The sequence below is a fragment of the Podarcis pityusensis genome (genome assembly GCF_964106645.2).
Source record: "Podarcis pityusensis genome assembly, chromosome: 4".
NCBI classification, from domain to species: Eukaryota; Metazoa; Chordata; class Lepidosauria; order Squamata; family Lacertidae; genus Podarcis; species Podarcis pityusensis.
The window spans coordinates 53049430-53076606 of NC_138027.1; the positions used below are offsets into that span (position 1 = coordinate 53049430).

General features: G+C 40.8%; 1 protein-coding gene across 8 annotated transcripts in view; it reads left to right on the forward strand.

Annotated features, from left to right (window-relative positions):
* The window catches only part of SON (SON DNA and RNA binding protein), a 36626-nt gene that overhangs the window by 2852 nt on the left and 6597 nt on the right, over positions 1–27177 (forward strand). For 3 of the 8 annotated variants that reach the window (XR_013986038.1, XM_081004400.1, XM_081004401.1), the window contains exons 3-9: positions 6421–14028; positions 15026–15189; positions 16625–16768; positions 17402–17584; positions 18279–18389; positions 19391–19507; positions 25645–25723. Coding sequence is in view for 5 of the 8 variants with exons in the window: in XM_081004400.1 (XP_080860526.1) it covers positions 6421–14028; positions 15026–15189; positions 16625–16768; positions 17402–17584; positions 18279–18389; positions 19391–19507; positions 25645–25723 (8406 nt within the window). In the remaining 3 variants the exon portion in view is untranslated. Of the gene's footprint in view, positions 1–6420; positions 14029–15025; positions 15190–16624; positions 16769–17401; positions 17585–18278; positions 18390–18661; positions 18733–19390; positions 24034–25644; positions 27119–27177 lie in introns of those variants that run through there. The other 5 variants (XR_013986039.1, XR_013986040.1, XM_081004402.1 and 2 more) reach the window with 5 other exon arrangements.

Sequence of the window (27177 nt, forward strand, 5' to 3'; positions counted from 1 at the left end):
ATGTGTCTGCATCTGCTCTAGAGGATTGTGGGATCCTCTGGGGGGGGGGGAATGGGGAATCTCAGCGGGAGCAGAGGAGGAGGGGAAGTCTGTACTATGTTGTCCTCAATTTTATTTTTATTTTAACAGAAAGCTCTTCAATATGTTATTTGTGCCATCTGTGCTTTTTGGTTAGGCTTCCTCAAACTCGGCCCTCCAGATGTTTTGAGACTACAATTCCCATCATTCCTGACCACTGGTCCTGCTAGCTAGGGATCATGGGAGTTGTAGGCCAAATAACATCTGGAGGTCTGAGTTTGAGGAAGCCTGTTTTTGGTGGTTTTGGCAGTTTTACAGTTATGTCTTTCAAAGTATTCTGCTTACCAAAAATGAGTTAAGTTATTGATCTTTTACATTTTGGAAAACTAACAGTGTATTGATGTAATGTGTAAAACTAGTTAGAACAAGTATATATAAAGTATTTTCATGTAAATGTTAAATTACGGCTGCAGCTCTCTATGCACACTAGGGAGTAAAGCATATTGAAATTACTGGGATTTATTTGTAAGCAAACAGATTTAGGATTGAGTTGTAATTGCCAAATTCATTTACTAATAGTGAAATACGGTGTTATTTTTTTCTGATTATTTGAATGGGATTCAATGGGTTATACGCAGCTAAGTAAGTTAGTTAAATGTATGTTTGAGTCTGACTTCATTGAATACAGCCCAATGTGAATGTGCTTATTGTTGATAAAGCTGGTGGTTAAGCTTTCACACATTTCATGTGTGTGAAGTCATTGCCATATACCTATGGTATTAAAACACTTGTGTTTTTAAAGTTAAATGCACAAAATCAATATATTGGACAATAGCTGATTTCTCAGATCACTGTTTTGTTTTTTGTCACCTCAGCTGCTGAATGCAGTCATACCTTGGGTTGTGAATGTGATCCGTGCGGGAGGCGCGTTCGCAGCCTGAAGCACCGCGTCTGCGCATGTGCATGACGCAATTTGGTGCTTCTGCGCATGCACCTGATGTCATTTTGTGCTTCTGCACATGTGCGAGTGCCGAAGCCCGGAAGTAACCCATTCTGGTACTTCCTGGTTTGGCACGGTCCGCAACCTGAAAACGCGCAACCCGCAGCGTTCGTAACCCGAGGTATGACTGTAATTTCTTTAAAAGATAGTGCACAATTTACTCTGGTCTAATGTGAATCATTTGACTTGCGTTTAATTATTTAAAAACTATTATCATTCATTTATCTTTTGTAGAAAATTAACATAATGCCTGAATAGTGAGACCTCAGACATGGTGTCAGAACCCAAGTTCCAGAAGTATTAATGCAGTTATGGTAAATTGTACCATAAAATATTATGGGCGGACTAAATTAATCTTATATAACCCTGGTATCTTACTCCTAATAGCAAACTCAGGTATGAGTGTTGACATCAAAATAGAACCACTGATAAACAAGAGGAATATATTGGCATGCTCAGGAAATCCCCAAGGCTTGCAGAAGTACAAAAATATTTTTAAAAACCAGTGACACCTAAGGGGGCAACAGTCTGCCCCCCACTCAACAGTGCAGTGTGGTCTGACTATGCCAAGTAATCATGGAAGTGAATTGTCAGTGAGGAAAGTAAACTGCTGAATGGGGTGGGAATGGAATGTAGTATCCTGAAGCTGGGCATGGCTGGCTTCCTGGCTAGAACCCCAAACAGGAACAATCCTGTTAGTTGAGGATACACCACAATGTTTTGCTGCAGGTCTTATAAACTTCTGCTCCTCAACTTAAATCACCTCTCTTCTTTTCATACTGATGTATTTTTTTAAAATTAGTGTTAGATTGATTAGTGAAATTAAAATTTGCAATATTGATTAAGTCTAGCTCCCTGCTCCTTTGTATATAAGAGGATATGAGGGACAACTTTGTTTTTCCTTTTGAATGAGCCACAGTTACTTGTTACATTAGGGACATGGGTGGCGCTGTGGTCTAAACCACTGAGCCTAGGGCTTGCTGATTGGAAGGTCAGCGGTTCGAATCTCCGTGACGGGGTGAGCTCCTGTTGATCTTTCCCAGCTCCTGCCAACCTAGCAGTTCGAAAGCATGTCAAAGTGCAAGTAGATAAATACCGTATTTTTCGCTCCATAGGACGCCCTTTTTCCCCTCCAAAAATGAAGGGGAAATGTGTGTGCGTCCTATGGGGCGAATGCAGGCTTTCGCTGAAGGCTGGAGAGCGAGAGGCATCGGTGCGCACCGACCCCTCTCGCTCTCCAGGCTTCAGGAAGCTATCCGCAAGCCTTGCGCGCCCGGCAGGAGGTCCCACCGAGCGCGCGAGGCTTGGGGCGGCAGCCTGTCGCCCGAAGCACGGGGAGCCCTCCGGAGGGCTCCCCGTGCTTCGGGCGAGTGTCTGCAAGCCTTGCGCGCCCGGCAGGAGGTCCCGCCGAGCGCGTGAGGCTTGGGGCGGCAGCCTGTCGCCCGAAGCACGGGGAGCCCTCCGGAGGGCTCCCCGTGCTTTGGGCGAGTGTCTGCAAGCCTCGCGCGCCCGGTGGGAGGTCCCGCCGAGTGCGCGAGGCTTGGGGCGGTAGCCTGCAGCCCGAAGCACGCAGAGCCCTCTGGAGGGTGCCCCGTGCTTCTTGCAGGTGTGCACAAGGCTTGGGGCGGCAGCCGCGGCGGCGGCGGGGGGAATAATTTTTTTTATTCATTTCCCCCCCAAAAAAACGAGGTGCGTCCTATGGGCCGGTGTGCCCTATAGAACGAAAAATACGGTAGGTACTGCTCCGGCGGGAAGGTAAATGGCATTTCCATGCGCTGCTCTGGTTTCGCCAGAAGCGGCTTAGTCTTGCTGGACACATAACCCGGAAAAACTGTCTGCGGACAAACGTCGGCCAGTAAAGTGAGATGAGCGCCGCAACTCCAGAGTCTTTCATGACTGGACTTAACTGTCAGGGGTCCTTTACCTTTACCTTTTTATTTGTTGCATTAGAACTTGGAGAATTTGTTTATTCTGATTGTGATTAGTTAAATCAAACATGGTTTGATATCCTAGGGTGTTTTTTTTTAAAAAACACAACAACACTAAATACACTGAATAGTTGTATGACATATTTAGATTCTGTAAAAATGTGTTCTTATAGCAGAGCTTGCCAAACTTTTCAAGCTAGTGGCACATTTTTTCGACATGCCACATTTCGTGGCACAGTAATTCAGTTTTACTAGCAAACTCGAGGTTAAACTATCGTATTTTTCCATGTGTAAGATGCCCCCATGTATAAGACTACCCTTATTTTTAAACCCAAAATTAAGAAAACAAAACACTAAAATAGAAGTGAAAATCTGGATGATCTGCGGTGGCAAGTTTATGTTGTTTTTGGCAATTGCCTTCAAAGTTTTCAGCATGAGGTGCATGCAGTGCGCCATGGTGCAGAAGCAAAGGCAGCAGCTGGGGCACCACATGCTTTCCTTCGGTGGCAGCTGCTGCGGCGGGGAAGCAAGGGGAAGGAGGCTCCCAAGCAGGATACTGAGGAAGAGCTGGGGCAAGGCAGTGGCCACTCTGTGCCAGGCCATACCGTTGAGCAAACTGAGCTGAGGAAGGTGGTGAGTGGGTTGGGGGCAGGGTGGGAGTTTGAGAGGGGAAGAAGAAGAAAAAAGGAAAGAAGGGCAAGGAGAGGTAGTTGAGGCAGCTCTCAGCAGCGGTGGTGGCAACTGCTCTTGCTCTGGTGGTCGAGCCAGCGGGGGCTTCAGGAGGCGAGCCAGTCACCAGCATGCAGCCCGGAGGGGGAGGAGAAAGGGGGGACGGCAGCAGGAGGGACCACCTCAGCCCACCCAAGCCAAAATCCGAGACATATGCTTAAATATTTAATAAACCCCCCCCCCCAGATGCCCATGTTCCGTGTACAAGATGACCCCCAATTTTTTACTAATTTTTTTTAGCAAAAAACCTTGTCTTATACATGGAAAAATATGGTAACCCTTTCCAGCCCCAGGAGGACCGCGGGGAGCATTTGTGCGACACACTTACACACTGCAGCTGACACACTAATGCATCACAACACACAGTTAGGAAAGCTCTGTTTTAGAGTTACATCAGGGTTATCAGGCATGTATAGATTTGCATAAAAAGTAACAACAACTGAGCAATTCTAACCTTGCTGAAGGGTGTTAGGATGGGTGGATGCGTAAGTTTGCTGGAGCAGCATTTTCACCCTGGAGGCCCCTGCCTGATACATCCATTGAAAGCTCCACAGGCATCTATCGACTCTTGGTGGTAGAAGCCAAACAGGCATTCCAGGGGCTGATGCACCTATGGTTCAGGTCCCTCCTCTTCTGTCCTAGCATGGAGCTGGTGTAGCTATTTTCCCTCTTGTTGGTGCCTGTTAGCACACACATATTTATTAACAGGCATTTTCTGGTAAATGTTGTTGCTTGCACACAAAGCCATCAGATTGTATTGTGCAAGTATTTCTGTTTCGTATTGATTTATTATTTTGTTGTGCTTTACAGTACTTTGTTGTATGGCATTGACTCCACCGTGTATATCTCCTGATCCATTTCTGAAACTCATCAATGTTTAAGCTGCACTCCTAAACAGACTTACTGGATAGTAAGGCAAATTGAATATAGTGTGATCTTTTTCTGAGTAAGCATGTATAACATAGGGGACCCACCTACTTAGACCCACCAGGCCATTTGGGCCAAACCATGCCCACTTTTCCTGTGGCTGATGTCATGTATGATGGGTGCAGAAAAATTCAAGCTTTTAAATCTAAAGGGGTTGGATCTAGAGAGATCGTTGAAGAGTGTGAGAGGAAGGTGCTTTTCCTGCTATTTCTAGTTATTAGAAACTCTCAAAAATGTTTTAGGGAAAATTGATCCTCACAAAAAGTTGATAGAAGCACCATCACAGAAGGTTCCTTGGCCCAATTTTCTGCTATCTCCCTCTTCCTCGTCAACCCTTTATGCCATAGCCTGTCTCATTCAACAGGGTCCCCTTAGCCTCAGGTGAGCTTTTTTGAGGGCCTGGGGCATGCCTGGGAAAAGATGGGACAGGGATTCACTTTCCATCCATCCCTTTCTGTGAGTAGATCTCTGCATACAGCCCAGTACATTATTGGTTATCTTAAGTTATAATATATTTTGGTTACCAAGAGTTGTGCTATGTTGTGCTTTCATATTCTTTTCTTTAAACGTCAATTCTGGTATTTGTTTTATTTTTCCATTTCTTATAAGCTCATTTATTAATAATAACCTCTTGAATAAGACTCTGTAGTATTCGATACAGTTCAAGAAGGCAAATTTGAAAATATTTTCAATTTGTACCTGGGTCAATGAAGTTCTTTATTTCATAGTTACATCTAATTTTTTGGAAACCTGAAGTTTTTTTAATGTAGTGAAATTTGTAATCCAAGAGATGTTACACTTGTATCACATGGGCTATGAGAAGCACCGCAGTTATGCATTAAGTAGGTGAAGAGTGAAGAAGAGTATTAGCTTTTGCTTGTGGCATCCATTCTTAGTTTGACATAGATGTACCTTTGTACACCAACCTGTTCTGTTATACTCTGTAAACCGCCATGCATACTAATGGTGCTGTGTAATTAACAATAAATAGTAATAAAGGATTGGATCCAGAATCTCATGAATGGAATTCTTCTAATGAGACCCTATTCCCAGAGGAAGGGATAAGGGAATTTTAACTGATTCCTTCTTCTCCTTTACTTCTCAAAAAGCTGTTCTGTAGAGTTAGGCGAAACCCCCAGGACAGATTTAAGGGAGAGGAGAAGGAGGGGATGTTCTGTTGCAGATCTTGATGTCCTTGTGCTGATGGAGCTACTTTGCTGGATACCTCCCGCTGTTTATATATAAAAAAGAATATTCCAGTTAAGCAAGGACAATGTGCATGTTCATTCTGTGCTTAATTAGAAATTGTATATGTAGATTCTAGTGCTGGACTGTTTCCCAAATCCAACGTATGATACATCACTGGAGATGTGAAGACCTGGAAAAATTGGGGGAGAAATGGTTCCTCCTCATTTGTTTGGGCATCTTTTCGGGCCTTTACATCACTATTCTATTCATACTGTGTGTTGAGTACAATTGAGGTGATTGATGCTGCCAACTTTGACTATGTCAGTCACCTGTTCTAAATGTAGTTGAATATGCATTTTTATTTATCTGGATTCTCCCCTGTGTTAGCTATACTTGAAATGGAGGAATCAGCGGGCATGGAGAAAGGTAATCTTGCTTGAGCACCTTGATTTAAAGCTATAATTTTGTAGTAAGTATTTTCTCCATTTGATCAAAAAGGATCTAGTTTGTACATGCAACATAATTTTTCAGATTATAGCTACAGCAAAAATGTTGGGAGTTTCTTGCTCAGTCTTCTGAAATCTGGCTTCTGATTTTTAATCTTAACACAATTTTTTTTTCTTTTATTAGATGGTGGCGAGGATACAGTGAGAAATAAATCTCACTCTACTAAAAGAGGCTTATCCGAAGAAGTAGAAGATGAAATTCCAAGGAAAAAGTCTAAGAAGGATAAGAAACACAAAGATAAGAAAAAGAAGAAGAAAAGGAAGAAGGAGAAAAGGGAGAAAAAATATAAAAAGCAACCCAAGGAATCAAAACTAAATGAGCAGCATAAAGAATGTGGAGATACGCAGTCCATTTCTCATTCAAAATCAGAAAGCTCGAGCTCCGTACCAAGTGCAGAAGATGTAGATCTACAGCCTGTATCTTCTTCGAAACAGACTTCTGGGTGGCTTCTGGAAAAAACTGTATGTGAAAACCTTAATTTAGCCACGTCAAATTCACATAATGCAAATAATTCAGTTAACAGCGAACTGGATACAACTAGAGATTCTACTTTAGCCAATATTCAAGAACTCTGTGAAGTCAAGCTTACAAATGAGAGAGAATTGGAAAATAACACCTACCAACCTACCAACGTAGCTTTGAATTTGTGCATAGGGAATGAATCTTTAAATATTGCTGATGTTGAAGGTAGAATGGCTAACATAAAAGAATACAAACAGCCTGAAGCTAGTTTGACATTGGAGGCTATGGAAGAAACAAGTGCTCCTGAAAGCAGTCCAAAGTCTGTAGCAGTACAACTGGAATATTTGGAAACAAGTTCAGCATCTGACACAATGGAGGTAAAAGATTTGGACTCTGTCTCAGAATCTTTCAATCCTGAAATCTTGAAACAAGCAGTAGCAACTTCATCTGAAACTGCTGGCTGTAATTTCACCAACCTTCCCTCAGAGGCAGCTGCAGAAGCCAAAGATTCAGTGACAACTCTGGGGTTTTTGGCTATGGTGGTAGGAAAAGATTTTGAAGCCACTTCAGAATTTTTGAATACAGCAAAAGTGAAAGCTTCTGAAATAAGCCCCGATCAGGCTACCTTTATGGATATGAAAGAGGATTTACTACATGACTCTGAGAGCATCGTCACAGTGAAAGATCTGCAACTGAGTCAACAGCTTGAGTCAACAGCAGCGTTGAAAGACTTGGAAGCAGCTTCAGAATCTCTGCATACAATCTCTGAAAAATATTTTGAACCAGCTGTAGTAACTAAACTGAAGCATCATCAAGAAGAATTAAAAATAATTACAGAGTTGGATGCCCAGAAATGCACAGCAGCAACCCCTGATGTTGAGACAAGGGCAGGGGTGAAAGAATTAGGAGCAGCTCAAGCTTCGCCAGTCAAGACAACATTGAATGATGCAGAAAAACATCAAATACTTTTGCAAACTGTAGCAGATGCAAAAGATGCACCAGAATTAGAGGACATGAAAAGCACAGATTCAACTTTAAAAGTGAGGACTATGGAAGTTGGGGAGATGGACATGAGATGCTTAAAAGCAAAATCTAAACGTATAACGGAAATGGGAAAGTGGATTGCTGTGCCAGAACCTCTTAGAATGAAGGGTGTGAAGAATCTAGATAGTTCTCCAGAATTTGAGGGAGATAGGCAAGTGAATTATTTGGGAACTCCCCTAGAAACGGTGGTAGGGAAGAGCGGAGCGTCAGGAATTACTGAAGATTCTGAGGCAGCGATTGATGTACAAGTTCCTGAAAGCATTTCACAATCTGAAGCTGTTCTAAATATTAATAATTTAGAAATGGCTCCAGAGATAGTAAAAACACAATATCTGGAAGCTTCAAAACATGTGGATGTAAGAGAAAGTAATACTGTGGGGAATGTAAAGGATTTTGGAAGAGTTCCAGAATCATTAATGACTGTGAAAAATTTGGACAGCATTTCAGAATCTCAATACACAAAAGAAATGAAAAGTGCAAAAGACATTTTTCGACTTGATGCAGTAACTCAGAGAAAAGATTTAGAAACTAGTCTAGAGACAGAAGAAGAGCAAGAGGAGAGAGAGATGGATGCTACTTCAGATTCACTGCATATGATATTTACAAATTATTCAGAACAGAGCCTAGAACCTGATACAGAATCTGAGATTATGATGAAGTTGAAAAGTTCAGAAAATGTTCCTGAGTCACTGCACATGGTGGATGCAAACAAATTTGAAGCACTACAAACTGGGGAAATCCAAGGCATTAAAACTGTAGATCCTGAAACAATAGTTGAGTTGAATGATTTACGTCAAAAATTAAAACCACTGGACAGAGAGGTGAAAAATATGGAAGTAACTTCAGTGCCACCTGGAAAGTATTCTGAGATTCCTATAGCATCTGAAACTGTGGCCAAAAGCAAAAGCACTGAAACTGAATCTCACCCTGTGCCCCGAATACAGGAGAAGCCTTCTGATGCTATAGCGCACATGGAGAAAAATCAGAATGGTGCTGAGGCAGCTGATTTGAAAACTTTACCAAGATATCAGAAACTAACTAAAGAAGTAGCTGTAGGAATATCTGACCATAAGCTGCGTGCTGAGAGTGAAGGCTCATTACTCATTTCAAAATCTCTGCAAGAAATGGATATAGTAAGTTCAGAAGGAATTCCAGAACTGGAGGATGTAGCAGTGATACAAGAATTAAAAGAAGCAACTGTGGTGGATGTGAGCAGTCCTAAGGAACCCTTAGCATTGAAGAATTTGCCATCAATTCCTGATTCTCATGCAGAACAAAATCTAGAACAACTCCAGTATGTGAAGACAAAAATCAGGGGAGTTGGTTTGGATTCTCTGTATTCTCTGGAAGTTAAATATGCAGGAACAAGTCCAGAGTTTCTGTTTTCAGAGGAATTAACTAGTCAGGAAGAGAAGCAGAAATTGGAAGAAAGGACAGAATCAAGAGGATTTACAGATCCAGAATCTCTCTGTGTATCAGAGAAAGAGAAGATTATAGTTCTAGAATCTGACGAGATTAACCAAGTAATAGATTTGGAACACAGTCCAGAATCTATGCATGTGACAGAAACATTTTCAAAGACCACCCTAACACCTTTCTATTTGATTCAAGCAAAAGATTCAAAAACAGCTTCAGAATCTACAATCATAGACCTAGAAGCTGATTTAGAATCTACTGTTCAAGCAGGCATAGAAATTGCAAATGATCCTCCAAAACGTGAATTGTTGGTAGGATCAATTTTGGAAATTGCTTCAGAACCTCCCCACCATAATGAAATGTCACGGTGCACACCAGTATTGCAAGTGTCAGATGCAGAACCCAGAAGTGAAGCACTGGCAGGTACAGATTTGGAAGCAGATTCAGAAACTGTATGTGTGATTGATACTGCAGAATTTGAAGTAAAAAAACCAGAAATGGCTCTAGCAACTTTGTTTGCCCCAGATGCGTTAGATATAAAAGCAACTCCCAGCTTTCTCCATGGAACTGACGATAAAGGATTAAAAGCGACTAAAACAATTGAAATGGTGGTGGATATAGAAAAATTGAAGGCATCCTCTGAATCTGTGCATGTATTGAAAGATACATTTGAACCCATTCGCATAACAGGTGTGAAAGATTTAGAAACCAGTCAGAAGGTGGAAACAAATCTAGCATTTTTGGACAAAAACGAGATGAATAATGTGCTCACATCTACTCCCAAATCTGATGTGACTGGTTCAGAAACCTTTGAAAGATGTAAACCAGTTTTGGGTGCACATATTTCAGAAGGCACGTTGACAACTGCAGATAAAGCAGAACAAAAGGATTTTGGAGTTCTAAAACCAGACACAAAATTGGCAGTAAAATATTCTGAATCTATTTCTAAATCTGCAACTGTTTCAGAAAGAAAGGATAGTGACAAAACTCAGTCTGTGTTTATGTTGGATGTCATAGATTCGGGAGCAAGCTCCAGTACTTTAGATACAAGAAGGGTGAAAAATTCAGAAGCAGCTATGCAGTTTGAAACAACTTCTAAACTCTGTGTGCCACAGGTGAGGGATTCAGATGGTGCTGTAGAATCTATATCCATACCTGAAGCAGAAACCAAATATTTAGGAAAAGCTCTAAATTATGAAACAGTATTGGAAATAAAAAATTCAGTAGCTACTGCAGCACAACTAAATACACCAGAATTGAAGTCTTCAGAATCAGTCTCTGTATTAAAACTAGTTGACTCTACAGGAACCCAAGAACTGGAAATTACTCCAAGAAATCTAGGTACAGCAAATTCGGATTCTGGTACAATTACAGGGACAGAAGTACTGGAAATAACAGGCTCTCAGAAACATAGCAAAGCAGAAAGTACTTTGGAAGTAAAATATTTAGAATCGGCTTCAGAAACAGAATATGCCCCTGAGACACATCAGTGCAAAGCAGCTCCAGAATCTGAAAGTGTGATGAAAGAGAAAGTTTCAGAAACAACTTCAGCAGTTGTAGGTCTGGTCAATAAGGAAGATTTAGAAACTATTGCAAAATCTAAACATGCTCAGGAAAAAACCTGCTTAGAAACTCTTCCACAATTCCTGTGCACTATGGAGGCAAGTGATTTGGAAGGAAGTGGCACATGTGAAGAAGTGCTGCATGTTTCAAAAACTACCCCTCAATTTTCAAGTATTGTGGAAGAAAAAAGTTCAGGAGCCACAATATCATCTCTGGCTACAGAAACAGCAAATGATTCAGAAAAACAACTAGAATTACAAATGCGTTTTGATGAAACATGTTCAAGAACAGCTTTAGAACGTACAGAAAACGACTCTGAACCTACTGTAGAAATAGCATCTATTGTGGATGGCAAGAGTTCTGAGGCAAATGCAGGGCTTATGAATATAGTAGAGTTGAAGGACACTGAATCCTTATTAAAATCTAAGATTGCTCCAGAATCAGTACACTCAAAAGAACCAGAAGATTTTGAAGCAACCACTAAATGTGATTCTATAGGGAAAGTAAAAGATCTGCAAGTTGCCCAAACAACAATGGGAAAAGAGAAGCAAATGGATTTTGAAGGAATTTCAAAATCTGTGTTAGCTTTGGGGACTCAGGATTTGGAAAGAAATTCAACTCCTATTTTGTTGTCAGAAAAAAAGATCTCTGAAGCGTCTTTAAAATCTGCCCATGCTCTTAGTACAAAAGATTCGGTACCAGCTCCTATGACTGCAGAGAACATAGACATTACAGAACAAAATTCCAAAGTGAGGTGCATGGCAGAGGTGATAGATCTGGAATCAACTACAGAACAACAAGCTAAGAATTCAGAAATGATTCCACAATTCACTGTGGAGGCGAAAACTTCAGAAGCAACTTCAGAGCCTTTGCCCAAGCCAAAGGAAAAAGACTTAGATGGAATGAAACAAGTCTCTTTGGAGGAACAAGGTTTAAAGGCTGCTATAAAATCTGTAAGTGCAGCAGCAGAAAACCTGAAATCAAACCAACAATTGTTGAAAGATTCAGAAGCATCTATTGAACCTTTGCAAATGGCCAAGGAGAAGGAATTGGAAGTAACTCTACAGGATTCTTTGAAGGATCAGGATTCAGACACCGCTCCAAAGTCTTCTGATATAATGAAGGAAAAGGAAGAAAATATTTTAAAAGACAAGAAAAGTGAAAAAGTAAGCAGCAAAAGTAAAGATAAAAGTAAGAGTGGGAAAAAAGCAAAAAGGAGTCGATCAAAATCTCCTTCTAAGTCTAAAAAACGTAAAAAAAAATCTAGATCACGTTCCACCTCTAGACAGGTAGCATCAAGAAGAGCACGTTCTAGAAGTAAGAATGATTCTCGTTCGAGAAAAAAGGACTCTACCTCACGTCATAAATCTAGATCAAAATCCTCTGACAAAAAAGAGAGCAAAGAATCTTCAGTAAGGTCTAGACGGAGACGTTCACGGACTTCTGATCGGCTTAAATCTCGATCAAAGTCTGTTGACAAGAGAGAAACTTCTGTAAGGTCAAGGCGAAGACGGTCCAGATCTTCTGATCATCACAAGTCTAGATCCAGATCAGTTGACAGAAGAGAATCGGTCAGAAGAAGGCGAAGATTGTCACGATCATCTGATAATCACAAGTCTAGATCCAGATCAGTTGACAAAAGAGATTCTTTGATAAGATCAAGGCGGAGGCAGTCTAGATCTTCTGATCGTCGCAAATCCAGATCACGATCAACTGACAAAAGAGATACCTCGGTGAGGACAAGGCGGAGGCGTTCTCGGTCCTCAGATCGTTGCAAATCCAGATCCAAATCTGTTGACAGAAGAGAGTCTTCAGTAAGAACAAGGAGAAGAAAGTCCATATCCTCTGATCGCCATAAGTCTAGATCCAGATCAGCTGATGACAAAAGAAAAACTTCAGTGAGGTCAAGGCGGAGACGGTCCAGGTCCCCTGATGTTCGCAAATCTAGATCAAGATCAGTTGACAGAAGGGAAATTTCAGTGAGGACAAGGCGAAGGCGGTCTCGGTCCTCTGATCGTAAGTCTAGATCCAGATCAAATGAAAGAAGGGAGAGTTCTGTGAGGGTAAGGCGAAGGCGGTCCCGATCCTCTGATAATCGCAAAAGTAGATCCAGATCAGTCGACAAAAGGGACACTTCATTGAGAGTAAGGCGAAGGCGGTCCAGATCCTCTGATCGCAAATCTAGATCTAAATCTGTTGACAAAAGGGAGAGTTCATTGAGGACAAGGCGAAGAAAGTCTGTGTCTTCTGATCGCAAATCTAGATCGAAATCTGTTGATAAAAGAGAGACTTCATCCAGGGGGAAAAGGAGACGGTCCAGGTCTTCTGATAATCGCAAATCTAGATCCAGATCTGTTGATAAAAGAGATAGTTCCATCAGGGCAAAAAGGAGACGGTCTAGGTCTTCTGATAATCGCAAATCTAGATCCAAATCAGCTGAAAACTTAGAAACTTCATCAAGATCAAAAAGGAGACGATCCAAGTCGGCTGATAATAAATGTAGAACAAAATCTACTGAAAAAGAAGACCCCTCCCTAAAATCCAGACACAGAAAATCTAAGTCAAAATCAAAGTCCAGATCCAAATCACCTGAAAGAAGAAAAGATAAAGACTCTTCAGATGTTTCAGGAAGAAAACGCTCCAAATCTAGATCAAAGTCCAAATCGCTTGAAAAAACAGAGGGAACTGAATCTGTGGAAGCACCTAATCATACCAAGTCTCCTGAATATCATAAATCTAAATCTAGGTCTAAATCTTTGGAAAAAACGGGAGAGAGAGATCCTTTGCGAAGATCAAGGAGTAAAGGCTCCAAGTCCTCTGAACCATCTCGTAGGCATAGAACAGCATCACGATCTAGAAAAAACCGTTCTCGATCAGCAACACGGAAGAGGTCCTCAAGATCAAAATCTGATCATCGCTCTCAAACACGTTCCCGATCTCGCTCCCGATCATGTTCAAGACGATGGAGGAGGACTAGATCAAGATCTGTGTCAAGACAAAGGTCTTTATCCAGGGAAAGGCGTAGGAGATCTCGGCGAAACCGATCAAGGTCTATTGACAGGAGGAGGAGGAGGTCTGATTCAAGAGACAGCTACAGAATACCCCTCAGATTACGATCTCGAAGTCGAACACCTGTTCGTCCAAGATGCTCCAGATCCACAGGGAGAAGACGGAGCACCAGTATATCACCTGATCATCGAAGATCCAGAACTTCAAGCAGGTCACCTAAGCGGCTGACTGACTTGGGTAATTAATGTTCAGCAATTTGTTACATAGATAATGTTATGAACATAAATTGGTATCTCTTAATTTCTCGGGTTTTTCTAAGATTCCTTTATTTTGAAACAATTTCTTTTAAGTGTTGTTAAAGAGGGACATTCCAAAAGTGGCAGCCTGCTTGTGCAACAGAATTCTGCTCACACGTATCAGGCTCCTCTTTCCTGCTCTCTCCTTGCATCTCCCTGCACAGCTTCAAAATCTGCTCTGGAAGCTTGGGGGACCCTTTGCAGTAGAGGAACGGGAAGTCCTGTTTCATCTGCTGGTACAATGTTGGATATTTCCCAGTGTCGGTATATTTCACAAACCAAAACTTACATACGTGTTATTGTATATAATTTTAATGCCCATGCTGAAGAAATGAGAAATGTTTTAAAATATGGATGGGGAACATGTGGCCCTCCAAATGCTGTTGGACAAATTTACAGCTGATGTTTTACTATCGCCCTGCTTGCTTGCTCACTAGTACTGGAAGGGGGCAGGGAAAACACTGGGTTGGTGGTAGCAGCATGTTCCAATGCACACATACTTGGCACCTGCTGCCAGTCCAGGGCTCTCGCTGTCACCTTACCTCTCACATCCTGTCAGGTGGTACAGGGGGCTGCTCAGTGGCAGTGCCGCACTTCACACACGGTGACTGTGAAACCTCAGCTCCCATCAGCCATGGCTCGGCGGATGATGAAACTTGTGGTCCAACAACATCTGGAAAACCATAGGTTCTCCCTTCCTGTTTTAAGATAGCTGATTGTGCAAAGTGATCAGTTCTGTGAGTTGTCTGAATTGGTTTCAGAGATAGGAGAGGAAACGCTTTTAGGACTGAATCTTCCATTACTTGAGTGTTCTTTAGAATAGGAGCCAGGCATATTTCCAAGTTCTAAGTGCAGTTCTGGAATTCTAAGTGCGGTGTAGGAATTCATCCTGAGAATGGACATGATACGAAGTAATAAATAAATTCTTATTTTTGTAGACAAGGCACAGCTACTTGAAATAGCTAAAGCAAATGCAGCTGCCATGTGTGCGAAGGCTGGTGTTCCTTTACCGCCAAGCCTGATGCCTGTTGTTACTCCAGAAAAGAAGGAAGAAAAGGTTGCGCAAAAGTCTGCAAAAGAGACAATATTGGAACTCACTGAGGTAAGAGAATCAAATGAAACTTGCAACTATTACTATTTCAATACAAAATGCAGCATATAGCCAGTAAGATAACTAAAATCTGTTTTAAAATTGCAAGATTTCTAGATAGCTTAATGAGGGATGTGGGGTAGAGATAAAACATTTCTGTAAATTTTCAAGCCGTGGGGAAAAACCACATCCTTTCAGTATGTTTTTTGGGGGACATTGGCATATGTTAAATCCTTATTTCCTTATCAATGTAAGCTTCTTCTAGGCATCTGATAGATTATGTTGATTTTGCTGTCTACTGATGACATGCTTTTGCTGCTGCTTTATTGGGTTGGTTTTATACGTTGTATGGTTTTTATTACAATGTATTCTTTTTTCCTGATTTTATGTTGTTTTTTATGGTCTTAAAAATGGTAGGTTGCTTGGAGATACTTTAGGTGGTAAATGATTAATACTACTACTACTACTACTACTACTAATAATAATAATAAACTGCTTATTATTTACAACACAAATGTATCACTTATAACTTAGAATATAAAATCATAGCATTTTGCATATTTAGGAAATTTAAAACTATAAATTCCTTTGTTTTATAGAAATAAAAACTGCATATATACCCAAATGTCATATACAGTCGTACCTTGGGTCCTGAATGCCTTGGGAGTTGAACGTTTCAGCTCCCGAACAATCGAAAACTGGAAGTGATTGTTCCGGTTTTCAAACATTCTTTTGGAAGCCGAATGTCCGAGGGGGCTTCTGCGGCTTCCTGCAGCCAATAGGAAGCCACACTTTGGAAGTTGAACGTTTCGGAAGCTGAACGGACTTCCGGAACGGATTCTGTTCAACTTCTGAGGTACGACTGTACTTTCTTTTGGTGGATCTTAGTTACAGGTTTTTTTCTGCCCAGGTTTTCAAATTTCAGGCTTCACACCCATAATAGATCTCTTCTACTTTCTGCCCAATCTTGTACTGATCTTTTTATCCTCCAGGAAGCAAGGGCAATAAACTGCTTGTTTCTCACTCTGAGCAGCGTGTCTGTGTCATAGGTATTTCAGGTGAGAGGTGGAGCACATGGTAGGGGCTTTGTTGCTTTGCCTTTGGCATATGACACTATTTCAGTTTAGTGATGGGCATCGTAAGACTGAATTTGTCATTATGTGGTATAAGATAAATCCATTTATATTGGAAGCAAGCCAGATGGCATTAGATCTTCTGCACGTGATGATTTCACAGCAGTCTTAGTAGCATCTGTTGTATTAGGACTATGGTCTTGCAGATATAATGGATATCATCTCCAGGCCTGGTCTTGAATACGGTGCTGTTGCCAAGCAGTCAAAGTCTTTGATTCCCATAATTTTCAGTATTTGGCAACTGATGCTATATAGATTTAGTTGCTCAACCGTTGCCTCATTCCTATTATTTTGGTGATTTTTTTTTTTTTAAGAAATGCAAGAAGATTGCACAAAGCCAGGAGGATGATATTATTGTGAACAAGCCTCATGTGTCTGATGAAGAGGAGGAAGAGCATCCTTTTATCAACCATCCCTTTAAACTCAATGAGCCTAAACCTATTTTCTTCAACTTAACTGTGAGTACTACAGAATTGCAGTGTCAAAAGTCTTTATTTGATAATTTTATAGAAAATAATTGTGACAAATGAGACTCAGTAATAATGGTTTATTATAAAATTATTCCTTGCGATTAATGTTAGAGCCACCAATCGTGCTATAATGTATAACATTAATAACCATGTTCAACAACTTTTGAAAAATGTTTGACTGCAATAGGTAATCCTGTTTAGACACACTCTAAATTGCTTAGGAAATGGCTTTTGGAGCTGAATTGCAGATGTTCAAACATCTAATTAGCATTGAATGCACAAGCATTTTATATTAGTGCTATTCACATGTTTACTGATGTGGAGGGCAGTTCTGTGGCAACAGACATGGGTTGGTGCTTCAAGCCCCGTCCATGATGTTGCATCCCTGTTTCCACACCATCCTACATTTGTTTGTTAAGTGTAGAGGCCTCCATTTGGAGCAGCTTTACTTGTTTTATAATTGCAAGAGTTTTAGCTGTTTTTTATTTGTTCTTGAGACAGATGGATGCCAACAACAACATTCTATTGTTGCTACCTGGGACCTTACGATGATTAAATCTTATAAGAAATCTTAGAAATAAATGCTTATGATTATAATACTCTCTCCCCCCTCCCTTTAAGACTCCTACTATAAAACCGGCAGCTCCGAAAAATCAGGTTACTTTGACGAAGGAGTTTCCTGTCTCTTCTGGATCTCAACACCGGAAAAAAGAATCAGATAGTGCGTATGGAGAATGGGTTCCAGTAGAAAAGAACAAGGATGAGAACAAGGACGATGTGTTCCCCAACCCAGCCAATCTGGAGGTAAAAAGCAGAAAGATCTTAATACATGGATACCTATTCATTACCTTATAGATACATGAGTATTTAGAATCTACAACTCACTTAAAAATCATGGTCGTGTTTAATAATAACATCATAAAGTTATGAAATCATAAACAGAACAGATGACAAACACAGAATCAGATTCTCTAAAAATGCTTGATGAAACAGATACAGATATGTTCCCCTGAAAGAAATAAGAGCTACTGGCAATCTTTGAAAAGCAATCTGTAGAATTTAGACAGCACTCCAGAGAACATGCAGAGGCATATTTAAAGGATTGGTGTGCCATCAGAGGAGATTCTGATTTAGCATCAGCACTGTTCCTTGTGCTGTGTTTCAAACTGTTTTTGAAGCTCCCTGTGTTCAAAATTGGCTTGCCAAACCATGCCTGTAGCTGTCAAGGGAGTGGGGTGCGGGGAGGAAGACCCTCTATATGCGCAGAAGTCATTTGTATGTTCACCTGAATTATAGTCCTATTTTCAGTAATTCAAAAAGGATAAAGCCCACTGCCTTTTCTTATGTATATTCACTCCTAGTTTCTGTTTCTTGATCATGCAAAAGTGTTCAAATTTTGGGAACTGCCTTCTACATAATTTTTAACACCCTCTGTGAAGGATGCATTGCCTTAGCTCTGGAGATCTTCAAAACAGATGATATCTTTATTACTTTTTAGCCTGTGGACATCTCGTCAGCACTGACTGAGCGGACCATAGCCCAAAAGAGGCTTACGGAAAATACATTTGACATGGAGGCAATGTGTTTGTTAAATCGTGCACAGGAACGGGTAGGTTGCAGTTTCTTTCTTGTTGATCTCCCCGGAAAGGGAAAGTTGAAGACATGTTGGGTTGGAGCCAGACTACCTGTGGGCAGAACGCAACCCATGAGATGCTGTGCTGGTGGAAGGGGGCCGTTTTTACCCATTCCCCCTGCAACCCTCTGCGCCCCCTCAAAAGCGACTCTGATGGGTTGTGGGACTCTCTAGAACAGCGTGGGAGGTGGCCCTGGGGGCTGCAGTGGGGAAATTGGCAAAAATCGCCTCTCCCTGCTCATACACAGGTGGAGGAGCCTTTGATGGATCTCAGTCCCTTCCGTGAACAGAAGGCGCCTTCCAAAACATAGAAGGACAGGTCTGGATCCAACCTGCTGTGTTTTCTGAAATCGTTTTACTGTTTCATATACTAGTGGCAATATTAATTTTCAAATTGCTTATACTTTGAAGTTTAGTCTGAACTCAACATAATTCTGGGTAGAATGTGGACTAGAAACAACCAAGTTAGCTTTCGTATGTTCTAAACTTAGACTTCCAAACATTGAAAGGATGCTATAATTCCTTTTATTTTTGCAAGTTAGATTCCCAGTACAGTACCATGCTTTGAAATGAAGTGGTTTACAAAGAAAAATGCTTCTGAGGTGATTTTTTTCTTTTCTTTAAGGAAGTACCTGGATAGCTCAGTTGCTTAGAGCGTGGTGCTGCTAAGACCCAAGGTTGCAGGTTCAATCCCCATATGGGATAGCTGCATATTTCTGCAATTCTATGATTCTGAGCAAAATATGGTTTTTCTTCTCAGTTAAAGAATGACACCGCAAAAGAAACATAGCAGTAGGTGAAGCGGCATTAGCTGGTGGGAATTTCCTCAGAACATCAAATTTTAAGTTATTTTTAAACGGATTATGATTCTACTGTGTACCATGTAAAAGTATATAGTGGCTGTTGCTACCACAGTGCGTGTTTGCATTTGGGAACTTAGTAATTAATTATATTGTTATGTTCGTTTATGGTTGCAGATTGATGCCTGGGCTCAGCTGAATTCCATCCCAGGCCATTTTACAGGAAGCACTGGAGCACAGGTCTTGTCATCAGAACAGTTATCCAACAGCGGTCCCCAGGCTTGGATTAAAAAGGTAGATGATATTCAGACAGATGAGTCCAAATGTCACATGATAAATTCCTTTGAAATCACTGGAAGAAGTGACAGTGACCCACTTAGGACACTAATAGCTTCCTAAAATAGGTGCAGAAAATAAATGAGTTAATTTACTTCTGTGTTCTGTCAAGATGTGTTGCACTCTTGTTTTGGAATCTGTATCTACTATGCCTAACTAGCTCTGTGTTAATACTGGTTTCGTAGGTTACCTGTAGAAACTGGGAGAATGATCTATGCTCACGTTTGAAAAGAGTTGTTTTAATTACTCCCACGGTTACTGTTATCTTGTGCTGAAATTGTCCTGAAATGCGGGGTACAATTAAATGATGCTGTTCCATTACTTACCTAGCCAAGAGATCAATCTGGTTGCGATTTCAGTAAAATTTTGACAGTGAATTCAATAAATGATTGCCAGAGGGCTGTAAAAATCCACTTGCTTGCTTCTGTTGGCGGAGAGATGAGAATCTGAAAATGGCAGGAGAGCTTTTTCTCCATAGTTTAATGTTCTTACCACTTGGTAAGAGGCAGGGGACTTAACTTTTCTCTCATTTAGAGAGAGAGAGAGAAAGAGACAGGCCCCTAATCCCTGCCTGATCTTGCAGCACCATCTGGAAGGACTGGACTTGCTTGATCAGGTATGAATAGAGGAGGCTTTGCCTTAGGTTTTCCCGAATTGTGGGGGTAGAATCGGGAAAAGGCTTGTTTTTGTTGTCCTTCCTAAGGGAGAATTATTGGCTGGCTTGATGAAGTTAGTATTGGTGAGGGATAGACAAGTTGATCTGAGCATCTTACACAAATATTAGATGGAGGAGGGAATTGCAGTCTGCTGAGCAAGGGATTAGCAGAGTGTATGTGTTGGTAGGGTGGGGGCAGAGGAAAAGCTGAACATATTTATTTGCCTTTAAGTTAAGAAAGCAACAAAGGCAACAACAACAACAACAACAAAAAAGGATGCTTGGATACTTCACTCACAGCTGATTTTTATAACTCAAGCCCTGACCTGCTTGTAGAACTTAATGGTGTATTTGATGACTTTAAAGGGGGAAACATCAAAGGTGCCTTGAACTTATGAGTCATAATTTGTGCAGCTAGGTTTCAGAATTGACTACGCAGTACTGGAGAGTTCAAAAGACTGGGGTGGAGTTAGCTTGTTTGCTTGGCAAGTATATTTTTACAGTCTCAGTGAAAATTCTTTCTCCATGTACACTCCTCCAACAGAAATAATTTTACCTTCTAGCTCTGATTGGTTTTTATGTAGCACTATTTCTTGGAGCCAATGGTTTGAAAAATGGGCTGTAGTTGAGTCAATATAAGCGCTTAGATACAGTAACCAGAGAGTTTTTTAACTGTATTCTGTTGATAAAATGTACTATACTCTTTTACACTTTTGTAATTAAACTATATGGGAAATACTGTAAATATATTATTATCTGTAAATATTACCTGCTGAAAAGGTTTTCTTTGTGGATATAAAAGTGGGGAGCCAGGGGTAATTATGGAATGGCAGCCGCCATTTTAGCGAAGGTTTTGCTGAAGCTTCCATTGTGTGTTTGTCTTTCATCACCCATGTACAGTTCACAAAAAGTCATACTTGCTATAATTTAATTGGTAGTGTATCAATTAGGCATACACCAATTATTTTTAATAAAATCTAGAAGATTGAACAAATGATTCTTGAATCATGACATCCTTAAACTGAAGAGTTCCAAATAATGGTTCTTTGCCCTTTGTAGCAAGAAGTGTCCAGGGGTATGTCCATTTTCAAGCAGTAATGGTTCCATATTTTGCCCTATTCAGCTGCTAGAGATTGACCTTGGATTGACCATCTTAAAATGCTCAAAAGCAAGGTGGTGTTGATGATGCCACCTGATAGCAGTAGTGCTAGGGTGCTCATGACTTCCTTCGCTTAAGATTCTCGAAACAGGATATACAGTCCTTAGACTTTCATAGACCAAGAGTTCTCATTGGTTCTCCTGTGCTGTAATGATTTTCTCTACTTGATAATATAAGCTTATCATGTGGACTGTAGGCACAATTGCTTTCTGCCCTTTTTGAAATCTGCTTAGTTATGCCTAAATCCAAGTCATTGGTACTCGTGATGCAAGGAGCACTGAGGGCCTAGGACATGGAGCATGGCTCTGTCAGGAGTAGGAAGAATCCTGCTGGGGAACTTTTCATGTGAGTTTGCTGAATTGTAAGCATAGGTGGGGATGGCAAAGCACTGGCGTTTGCATCCTGTGTCCCATCCCCCCCCCCCACTTTGTATCCTGAGTCCTGTATCACCTTAGATACCAAAGAAATGTTGAGTAGAACATTTCTCCTGAAGTCTGTGAGATCGAATTGCCATGCTCTCTGGTAATAGTTGGCCCTATCTTCACATGCTTCTTCAAGTTCAGAGTGTTCCTGAATTGTTTTCACATAGGGTTAATGGAAAGTCCGTCAGTGGGCCCCCTCCTTGTAAAGTTTAAGTCTTTCCAGTGACAGGCAAATCAGATGTCTATGGAAAACAGTTCCTCGTAGGTTTTCTAGAATTTGTTATTCAAAAAGTCACTTCATTTGAAAAATTATGAGGAGATGGATGCTCCTTTCCTATTCAAAACTTTCTAGCTGAGTGATGGAAGTCAGGCTGTGAGATGCAAAGGAGACAAGATCTCTCTGCTGCCCACAGTGTAGAATTCCTGAGATTGAAAATACTTTTCTACAATGTATTTGGACTTTCTTCATTTATCCTGTGGGTACTAGGTGCTTTTCCTTGGAAGTAAATCTCATGGTGAAGTCAGTAGGACTTGTGTCCAAGTCAACATGAATATGATGGGGATTTTCTTTGGGGGTGGAGGTGGGAAATGAAACCATAAGAAAATCAAATTCATTCATCATTACCCAGATTAATAATATCTCACTTTACTTTCTACGAACGCAGAAATCGGGGTGCTTTGGAGTCTTCTAGATATTGTACTACTTTGATTCTGTGGTGAATTAATTAAGGAACCTAAAGTAGAATTGGTGATTTGTTTGAGAAATGAAAAATTACATCAGTGTTGCATTTTTAAATTTTTTTTTAATTAGTTTTGGCAGAGCATAACAAAATTCAGTCACTATAGAGTTAACTTGAGATATTCTTGTTAATATGCTTCATGGGATAGAAAGAAGGCCACATTAAAAAAAACCCAGTAGCAATTTGTTGTTTGGTTTTATTTAAATTTGTTTGACTTTTAGTAGTGTGATATCAAATGTTTGGGCATTAGGTTGTTGAACAGTATTCTGAAAAGAACACTTTCAGGCAGAAATTATTTCTGTTTTGCATTATCATCAATGATGTAATCAGTTCACAAATGCAAATATATTAAACTCTTCACAGCACACGTGCAAGACATTCATTCTTCCTTTAGGATTATTTTATTTACTTACTAGGCTTTTTGGAGGGAATGCTTTTAAAATACTTGTGCCTAGTTTCAAAGAACTGCACAACTAATTCCATGTGCCTGTGGGAAGTCTGTTTCTGGAAAAACTTTCCTCCATGCCACATAGAAAGCCTCTTTTGAAACTGAAGGGAAGCTATTTGTGATATGGGCTGGAGTGAAAGTTTCACTGGGAATGCCTAAAGTATCTCTTTGGAGTCTAGCCACAGTCCAATTCTGCACACGTTTACTCAAAAATAAGTTTCATAGTATCCACTGAGGCTTACATCTTGTAAGTGCTTGGGACTACAGTCCTATTTTTTTGTTCAACCTATATTGTATTTGGACTTGTGTGCACAATTGGATTGATTACAGTCGTACCTCGGAAGTCGAACAGAATCTGTTCCGGAAGTCCGTCCGACTTCCGAAACGTTCGACTTCCTGAAGTCAGTCGGAAGCTGTGGAAGCCCCATTGGACATTCGGCTTCCGAAAGAACCTTCGAAAACCAGAACACTCACTTCCAGTTTTTGATCATTTGGGAGCCGAAACATTTGACTCCCAAGGTGTACAATGACATAGTTGTAGAAAAGCTACTGTAGTGTGTCACCATGTACGCAAAAAGAACTTTGGGCACCCCAAGTGATAGAAATTTTATAATATTCTTCTACATCCTGTTTGCTAAACGAGAGAGTGAAAAGGTTCTGTGAAACGAGAATTGGCACTGTATGGTATTACTGGAAGTAAGGGGACAGCCCTTCCAGAGCTCTAGCATGATGCAGAATGTTGTGAATGAGTGGAGGGCGAAGAGGTGAGAACGTTTGCCTGCATGCTGTGGCTGTTCTGAATGCTGTGCTGTTCTGAAGCTTCCCCTGTCCCAGTACTGTGTCCCACTTCAGGATCTGGAGGGCCTTGACTACGCTGACCTTTGTGATTGCTGCAATGAACAGGATTCGTGCTGCTGAGAGTGCCCAGGTGAAACAATTATAGGAGAGAGGGGTAGTGCTTCATTGGTGTTGGACTGTAATGATGATCTTCCCTTACTTCAGAAATCAGTGACTGCCAATATTAATGTTTCCTGAGAGCAATTGCAAGATCTCCAACAAAGTAAGCATTTTGTGATAACAACAAACAAGGAAATTGTGAGCAAGGACAGACGTTTTAATTTCTCTTAAGGAGCTGGATTGGTGTATACGTTTCTAAAAAGTGGGGAAATTGTTTCACTAATTCAGGATTCTTTCCGGAGGCTTAAGCAGTAGCCCATGTATCTAACCGTAAAAAAAACCAAAACCTAACTTGGAAGTACATCAGGCATGAGAAACGTGAGTTGTGTTGCTGGACAACAACTCCCATCATCCCTGACCTGGCCATGCTGGAGGACCACAGGTACCTCACCCCTCATGATATTTTTTCTCTACATGCAAGTTAAACATGATGATATGTTAAATATCTATTTCTCATGAAGTCACAAAAGTAATTGTTGGCTTTCTATGGGTAATATATTTTAGGGCAAATAGTTTCAGCTGCAAGTCCACACACATACAAATGTGTGTGCACTTGCACACATGCACACCCACCCACTTTAGAAATGCAAAATATGGCAATTAGCATCCTGGAAATTTCAGCATTTTTTAAAAGGTGTGTTTCTGCCATTGTGGTTGCAGAAAACAGCTTGGAAAAATACATTGTGCCTTTTCTGAAGACTCAGAAAGCAGAATGGAACTAGGTTGTGATTTCTAGTGATCAGGAAGCAGGAGTTAATTGAAGTAAAACCTTGCCACAAGTCCATTGATTTCCGGGGGCCTGCTTAGGAAATGACTTTGTTGGATACCGTTCTAGAATTTCACTACCCTGTGCAGCTCCCAATCCGTTCACCAAGATTGTATTCTTTATTTTCACATTAGTGGCCATGTTACACCAATCTCAGCATCCTGAATTTAGGAAGAAGTGTATTATGGAAAGTAAACATGCAAAACCTATGCTAAGTGCAAAATATTGGATTGTGTGTTATTTGACAGCACTGGCAACCTTTCTTGCTGTTTTCCTCCTCCGTCTTTGCTTGTTTGGCAGCAGGCTTGACCTTCTGGGCTTGTTACCCATAGGTACAAGTACAGGCATAGAGCAAGGATGGGGAACCTCTGGCCTGTAGGCCAACCTTCGGCTGCCAGGGAGTCCAGTTTTGCCTGCCAATGCCATTTCCCCCAAATTACACCCTTGCCCATGGTTTAGGGTCTAGGGCGAAGCAGACCCCTACAGAGAGCAGGATTGAATGTTCCTCCCATCAGCTGGTGGGCAGAGCAGTTGATTCCTTCATCTACTCTGCAGGTCAACTCTTGACAGATGGGTGGGACTGCCCATCTATCTGTGTATGTCATAATGTCAGATGATTGAAAACTGAGTAGGTCCCACCCACTTGCCAAAGTTGACCCATCAGGCCTCTGGGCTCAAAGGTTTCTCCACTCCTGGCAACTTCACTGCCGCCGTCCATTGTAATTCACATACCATATTACCATGCCTTTATCCATGTACAGAAAACTATAATAACCACTATGTTTGTAGATGGGGGAGTCCTGGTGTCTGTGAGAAATATTTATTTGGATCAGAAGAGGTTCTCCGTAAAGCACTGGTATTAAGTTTAACTTCTTTATAAATATTGCAAATACTATCAGTGGCAGACTTGGTCTGCTCACTGTAGTCCGTTCTGTGTTTTTCTTATAGGTATTCACCCTTGCACCCAGGATTGGGTATTCCTGGAGTTCCCATTTGTGTGGGCTTCTCTTGGCATTGAATGAATCTGGTAAATTGTAATTTCTTTCCTCTTTGGTTTCTAACTCTGCTTGTGCCAGTCTAGTATTGCATTGGACCTTTCTTTTTTTGTGCCAGTATCGATTCCCTCCTCTCCTTGTACACACAGTTCTTATCACTAGGTCCTGAATATTAGGTTTCAATTCCTGGTCCTGTAAATTGAAGATGAATCTATCAAGCCTTTCCCACCTCATGAAGAGGAAATAGCTTAGCACCATCTAGTGGTAAAAGACCTAAAGTTCAACTAGTTTTGCGTGGCATAGGAAAATTTGAAGATTCGCACATGGTAAATTGCCATAGAAGTGACAATATTCAAATGAAAACATAAATGCCTTTGGGTAGCTAACAAAATAAAGTACCAGTTTCCCCATTGCTCTTTCTTGCTGCTTCTATTAAGCATTTGCTTTTAAATTAATCTTGCTGTTAATTATATCTAACTTTTAGAATATTTTAGACATTCCCCACATGATTCAAATTGTTGGCCTTGCTAACAGAAGCTTTACTTAAGTGGAAATTAATCCTACTTTGACTGCCACACACTCTAACTATACCAATTAGTACTTTTGTGTGAATTTTTAGAACAGATTGAAACAGAAGGTTTAGTGACATTGTGAATTATGTCAAAATGGAATTGTGTTTCTGTCACTTCAAGCAGTGGTTCAGTTTCCACATAATGTTTTCTGTGCTTATAAAAAGTCTATAAACATTATGGTGGCGTATAAACCTGACATCATGCCTTACTATGTTGGCAGTTGCCGTATATAATAAACATTGTTTCTCCCATCTAGATAGTGAAACCTACGTATCACTACCGTTAGAAAAGTTTCTGAAATAACTTGTGTGACTTTAGAGGCTTGCTTGGGTGGTAAATATCTAGTTAACAGAATGAGCTTCCTTGACTCTGCTGCATTTGATAAGGAGTTGTGAGGTACTATCCAGAGAGCAAGGTATGCTGAAGTCCCATTGAAATAAATACCACCTCAATGCACTATTAAGTACTTAGCAGTACAGGCTCACACACCTGCTTAAAAATAAGTCCCATTGAGTTCAGTGGGGCTTACAATAAGTGGGTATAGATGTAGCCTAAGCACTACTGTTTTCATTTGGATTTCATTATAAAATGTATCTGGATGTATCTGTTATGACTATCCCGTCAAGCCAATTAGGAAAGGGGATGCCTTTTTTCAGATGTGCTTTTCAGAGCTGAACTGCATTTAAAACTTCAGCCAGCTGTATCCCTTTGACTGGCACAGGTTTCTATGAACGGAGGTGGGGGGTGGGGGTTTCCACAACACTCCCCCTCCCAGTCTACTTTAGTGGGTTGGGAGACTTTTTTGAACAGCCATGGGACATGGCATGAGCAGCTGCAGGAAAAAGATTTTTTTTTTTGGAAAAAAAACACTTCCTTCCCTCTTCTGTTAATGGAAGCATCCACCGGAGCAAAGA